Source organism: Oncorhynchus nerka, linkage group LG8, assembly GCF_034236695.1.
Source record: "Oncorhynchus nerka isolate Pitt River linkage group LG8, Oner_Uvic_2.0, whole genome shotgun sequence".
Taxonomy (NCBI): domain Eukaryota; kingdom Metazoa; phylum Chordata; class Actinopteri; order Salmoniformes; family Salmonidae; genus Oncorhynchus; species Oncorhynchus nerka.
Genome location: NC_088403.1, coordinates 4,132,298 through 4,138,727, shown reverse-complemented (window position 1 = coordinate 4,138,727; position 6,430 = coordinate 4,132,298). Strand labels below are relative to the sequence as shown.

General features: G+C 52.5%; 1 protein-coding gene across 1 annotated transcript in view; it reads right to left on the bottom strand.

The window, feature by feature from the left end:
- Positions 1 to 357: 357 nt before the first annotated feature.
- The window catches only part of LOC115122313 (SH3 and multiple ankyrin repeat domains protein 3-like), a 139,449-nt gene continuing 133,376 nt past the window's right edge, over positions 358 to 6,430 (bottom strand). Inside the window, 1 exon segment of the mRNA XM_065021235.1 lies at positions 358 to 3,188. Coding sequence (XP_064877307.1) covers positions 2,594 to 3,188 — 595 coding nt within the window. The 3' untranslated portion in view covers positions 358 to 2,593.

Sequence of the window (6,430 nt, the reverse complement as noted above, 5' to 3'; positions counted from 1 at the left end):
GGGGGAGGGTACTATCCTAACCCAGTACAGGGGGGAGGGTACTATCCTAACCCAGTACAGGGGGGGTACCATCCTAACCCAGTACAGGGGGGAGGGTACTATCCTAACCCAGTACAGGGGGGAGGTACCATCCTAACCCAGTACAGGGGGGAGCTACCTTCCTAACCCAGTACAGGGCGGGCACCATCCTAACCCAGTACAGGGGGGAGGGTACCATCTTAACCCAGTACAGGGGGGAGGGTACTATCCTAACCCAGTACAGGGGGGAGGGTACTATCCTAACCCAGTACAGGGGAGGGTGCAATCCTGCACAATAAAAAACATTTTGGAAGGAAGATAAAAATAAGACTGAACAAATTTGATTATGAGGTTCAATGTTTTATATGTCAATGCATGTTAAAACACTGCAGATGAACCATGCTGGTGCCTTTCCCTACTGGACTAACTGGAACTTCCTGTACCCTGTCATGTGACTATGGAATTTCCTGTATCTGTGGTACACGTGTGTGTGTGTGTGCGCGTGCCTGCGTGCGCTATTGGACCATGGTAATATCCCAAGGCATTAGTGTTAGCTAGGTTTACGTGTAGGTTTAGTTTTAGTGCTAGGTTTAAGCTTAGGTTAAGTGCTAGGTTTAGGGTTAGGTTTAGGCGTAGGCGTAGGGTTGCTCTGTACAGATGGCTTTAGTGAAATAGCACCGTCTTCTGTGTAAAAATACTGTTCTGAACCTTTTACTCTGCCTTAGAGCATCACAGATAGGTATAAAATCCATACAAACCAGTAGCTAGGGATATTAGAAAACATATACTGGAAACTTTCCTGTCAACATTGCTTAAAATTCATATAAAACATGTATACTAGTGAGGTTCATTCGAGGTCTTCCTGACAGAATAAACTAATTTAGGCTTAAGATTTAGACACATAGTAATGTAGCAGACTAACAAGGTAATCTGGTAGACAAACAGGGTAATGTAGTATACTAACACGATAATGCAGTAGACTAACATGATAATGTAGTAAACAAACAGGTTAGACAACAGGGTAATGTATTAGACTAACGGGGTAGTGTAGTAGACTAATGGGGTAATGTAGAAGACTAACAGGATAGATAACATGGCAATGTAGTAGACTAACAGGTTAGACAACAGGGTAATGTAGTAGACTAACATGATACTGTATTAAACTAACAGGGTAGCCTAACAGGGTAGTGTAGTAGACTAATAGGGTAGACTAACAGGGTAATGTAATAGACTAACAGGGTAATGTAGTAGACTAACAGGGTAATGTAGAAGGCCAACAGGGTAGATAACATGGTAATGTAGTAGACTTACAGACAATAGGGTAATGTAGAAGACTAACAGGGTAATGTAGGAGACTAACAGGGTAATGCAGGAGACTAACGTAGTAGACTAACATGTTAGACTTACATGGCAATGTAGTACACTAACAGGGTAGACAGCATGGTAATGTAGAAGACGAGCAGAGTAGTGTAGTGGACTAACATGGTAATATAGTAGACTAACAGGGTAGACTAACATAGTAAGGTAGTAGAATAACAGGGTAGATAGGTAGGCTAACATAGTAATGTAGTAGACTAACATGGAAATGTAGTAGACTAACAGGGTAATGTATTATACTGACAAGGTAGACTAACAGGGTAATGCAATAGATGGACATGGTAATGTAGTAGACTAACACGGCAATGTAGTAGACGGACACGGTAATGTAATAGACTGACACGGTAATGTATTATACTGACAAGGTAGACTAACAGGGTAATGCAATAGACGCACATGGTAATGTAGTAGACTGACACAGTAATGTAGTAGACTAACATGGTAATGTAGTAGACTGACACGGTAATGTAGTAGACTGACATGGTAATGTAGCAGACTGACATGGTAATGTAGTAGACTAACGCGGTAATGTGGTAGAATAACACGGTAATGTAGTAGACTAACACGGTAATGTGGTAGACTAACAGGGTAATGTAGTAGACTGACACGGTAATGTAGTAGACTAACACGGTAATGTGGTAGAATAACACGGTAATGTAGTAGACTGACACGGTAATGTAGTAGACTAACACGGTAATGTGGTAGACTAACACGGTAATGTAGTAGACTAACAGGGTAATGTAGTAGACTAACACGGTAATGTGGTAGACTAACACAGTAATGTAGTAGACGAACACGGTAATGTAGTAGACTAACAGGTTAACGATGAAGTCTCATCCACCACTTCTCATCCTTCCCTAAACAGAATAAAGTTGTTATGAAACACAACATTTTATTTAAATATATCTATTCCTATTAAACATTTATCATCAATTTCATTATTGGAAAATATGTCGACATTGTAGATATTTCGATGGAGGAGGTATTTTCTTGTATATTCATAAAAAGTTAATACTAAATGCTCAACTCCATGTGATGCTGTCTTTGGAAAATAGATGTCTGAAAGCATACTGCCACTGGTGTTGCCAGGTTACAGCCACTGGTGTTGCCAGGTTACAGCCACTGGTGCTGCCAGAATACCTCCAGAGGGTTAGGGTTCAGGTGTGACAGCCCTTCAGTGATATCAATGGTTAGAGGTTCAGTTGTCCAGCAGTTGTCGGAGTGCTCTCTCAATGTTCATGCGGTGCCCGACTCGTGTCACGCCTAGTTCAGCGAAGTCATCCTTGGTGAGGGCAGGGAGGTGGGAACCCTCAATCTCATGCTCCTGGAAGCGGGCACGATGCTCTGCCAAACCAACACTCTCCAGCCAGTCTCCCACATCATACTTACTCCACAGAGCTAGAGGGCGTTGGCGCCACGGCCGCAGGGCGAGCAAGGGGGAGCCCAGTACGGGGGAGGGGCAGGGGGAGGCGTGGGGGGAGGGGGAGGGCGAGCGGGAACGGGTTCGAGCGCTGGCACTCCGCATTACGAAGCGGACCTCCTTGGGCTCCGAAGGCAAGCTGAGGCTAGACGACTTGAGGATGGTGTGGTGGTGATGGGAGGAGCTAAGGCCAAAGCCCCGCCCAGGACTGACCTCTGACCTGTCTGGTGAGAGGACAGGGGCAGGTGAGGGGGAGGGGCTGGGACTGCGGCGAGGTGTGATTGGGTAGCGGCTCCCCGGGCGGACTGTGTAGGTGGTGCCACCAAAACCTCTCTGGGAGATGGTGTGGACATCCCCAAGACTACTAAACAACCTGAGAGAGAGGGAGAGGGAGATGGAGGGGGAGAGGGAGATGGAGGGGAGAGGGACAGGGAGATGGAGGGAAATAAGGACAGGGAGATGGAGGGGGAGAGGGAGAGGGAGATGGAGGGAAATAAGGACAGGGAGATGGAGGGGGAGAGGGAGAGGGAGATGGAGGGAAAGAACGACAGGGAGATGGAGGGAGAGAGGGAGAGGGAGATGGAGGGGGAGAGGGACAGGGAGATGGAGGGGGAGAGGGACAGAGAGATGGAGGGAAATAAGGACAGGGAGATGGAGGGGAGAGAGGAGAGGGAGATGGAGGGAAATAAGGACAGGGAGATGGAGGGGAGAGGGACAGGGAGATGGAGGGAAATAAGGACAGGGAGATGGAGGGGAGAGGGAGAGAGGGGGAGGGGCAGGGATGGATGGAGGGAGAGATGGGGCAGGGAGATAAGGACAGGGAATGGAGGGAAATAAGGACAGGGAGATGGAGGGGAGAGGGAGGGAGATGGAGGGAAATAAGGACAGGGAGATGGAGGGGGAGAGGGAGAGGGAGATGGAGGGGAGAGGGACAGGGAGATGGAGGAGAGAGGGACAGGGAGATGGAGGGAAATAAGGACAGGGAGATGGAGGGGAGAGGGAGGGAGATGGAGGGAAATAAGGACAGGGAGATGGAGGGGAGAGGGACAGGGAGATGGAGGGAAATAAGGACAGGGAGATGGAGGGGGAGAGGGAGAGGGAGATGGAGGGGGAGAGGGACAGGGAGATGGAGGGAGAGAGGGACAGGGAGATGGAGGGAAATAAGGACAGGGAGATGGAGGGGGAGAGGGAGAGGGAGATGGAGGGAAATAAGGACAGGGAGATGGAGGGGAGAGGGAGAGGGAGATGGAGGGGGAGGGACAGGGAGATGGAGGGAGAGAGGGACAGGGAGATGGAGGGAAATAAGGACAGGGAGATGGAGGGGAGAGGGAGAGGGAGATGGAGGGAAATAAGGACAGGGAGATGGAGGGGGAGAGGGAGATGGAGGGGAGGGACAGGGAGATGGAGGGAGAGAGGGACAGGGAGATGGAGGGAAATAAGGACAGGGAGATGGAGGGGGAGAGGAGATGGAGGGGGAGAGGGACAGGGAGATGGAGGGAGAGAGGGACAGGGAGATGGAGGGAAATAAGGACAGGGAGATGGGGGAGAGGGAGAGGGAGATGGAGGGAAATAAGGACAGGGAGATGGAGGGGGAGAGGGGAGGGAGATGGAGGGGGAGAGGGACAGGGAGATGGAGGGAAATAAGGACAGGGAGATGGAGGGGGAGAGGGAGATGGAGGGGGAGAGGGACAGGGAGATGGAGGGAGAGAGGGACAGGGAGATGGAGGGAAATAAGGACAGGGAGATGGAGGGGGAGAGATGGAGGGATGGAGGGAAATAAGGACAGGGAGATGGAGGGGGAGAGGGAGATGGAGGAGATGGAGGGAAATAAGGACAGGAGATGGAGGGGGAGAGAGGACAGGGAGATGGAGGGAGGGACAGGGAGATGGAGGGGGAGAGGGAGAGGGAGATGGAGGGAAATAAGGAGGGAGATGGAGGGGGAGAGGGAGATGGAGGAGATGGAGGGAGAGAGGGAGATGGAGGAAATAAGGACAGGGAGAGGGAGAGGGAGATGGAGGGGGAGAGGGACAGGGAGATGGAGGGAGAGAGGGACAGGGAGATGGAGGGAAATAAGGACAGGGAGGGGATGGAGAGGGAGATGGAGGGAGATAAGGAGGGAGATGGAGGGGGGACAGGGAGATGGAGGGGAGAGGGACAGGGAGATGGAGGGAAATAAGGACAGGGAGATGGAGGGGGAGAGGGAGATGGAGGGAAGGACAGGGAGATGGAGGGGAGAGGGACAGGGAGATGGAGGGAAATAAGGACAGGGAGATGGAGGGGAGAGGGAGGGAGATGGAGGGAAATAAGGACAGGGAGATGGAGGGGAGAGGGAGATGGAGGGGGAGAGGGACAGGGAGATGGAGGGAGAGAGGGACAGGGAGATGGAGGGAAATAAGGACAGGGAGATGGAGGGGGAGAGGGAGATGGAGGGAAAGAAGGACAGGGAGATGGAGGGGGAGAGGGAGAGGGAGATGGAGGGAAATAAGGACAGGGAGATGGGGGAGAGGGAGAGGGAGATGGAGGGAAATAAGGACAGGGAGATGGAGGGGGAGATGGAGGGAGAGGACAGGGAGATGGAGGGAAAGAAGGACAGGGAGATGGAGGGGGAGAGGGAGATGGAGGGGGAGAGGGACAGGGAGATGGAGGGAGAGAGGGACAGGGAGATGGAGGGAAATAAGGACAGGGAGATGGAGGGGGAGAGGGAGATGGAGGGAAATAAGGACAGGGAGATGGAGGGGGAGAGGGAGAGGGAGATGGAGGGAAATAAGGACAGGGAGATGGAGGGAGAGAGGGACAGGGAGATGGAGGGGGAGGAGGGAGAGGGAGATGGAGATGGGGAAATAAGGACAGGGAGATGGAGGGGGAGAGGGAGAGGGAGATGGAGGGGGAGATGGAGGGAGAGAGGGACAGGGAGATGGAGGGAAATAAGGACAGGGAGATGGAGGGGAGAGGGAGATGGAGGGGGAGAGGGACAGGGAGATGGAGGGAGAGAGGGACAGGGAGATGGAGGGAAATAAGGACAGGGAGGGGGAGAGGGAGAGGGAGATGGAGGGAAATAAGGACAGGGAGATGGAGGGGGAGAGGGAGAGGGAGATGGAGGGAGAGAGGGACAGGGAGATGGAGGGAAATAAGGACAGGGAGATGGAGGGGGAGAGGGAGATGGAGGGGAGAGGGACAGGGAGATGGAGGGAGAGAGGGACAGGGAGATGGAGGGAAATAAGGACAGGGAGATGGAGGGGGAGAGGGAGATGGAGGGAAATAAGGACAGGGAGATGGAGGGGGAGAGGGAGAGGGAGATGGAGGGAAATAAGGACAGGGAGATGGAGGGGGAGAGGGAGAGGGAGATGGAGGGGGAGAGGGACAGGGAGATGGAGGGGAGAGGGAGAGGGAGATGGATGGGGAGAGGGACAGGGAGATGGAGGGGGAGAGGGAGATGGAGGGGGACAGGGAGAGAGGGACAGGGAGATGGAGGGAAATAAGGACAGGGAGATGGAGGGGGAGAGGGAGATGGAGGGAAATAAGGACAGGGAGATGGAGGGGAGAGGGAGGGGGGGGAGAGGGACAGGGAGATGGAGGGAGAGAGGGACAGGGAGATGGAGGGAAATAAGGACAGGG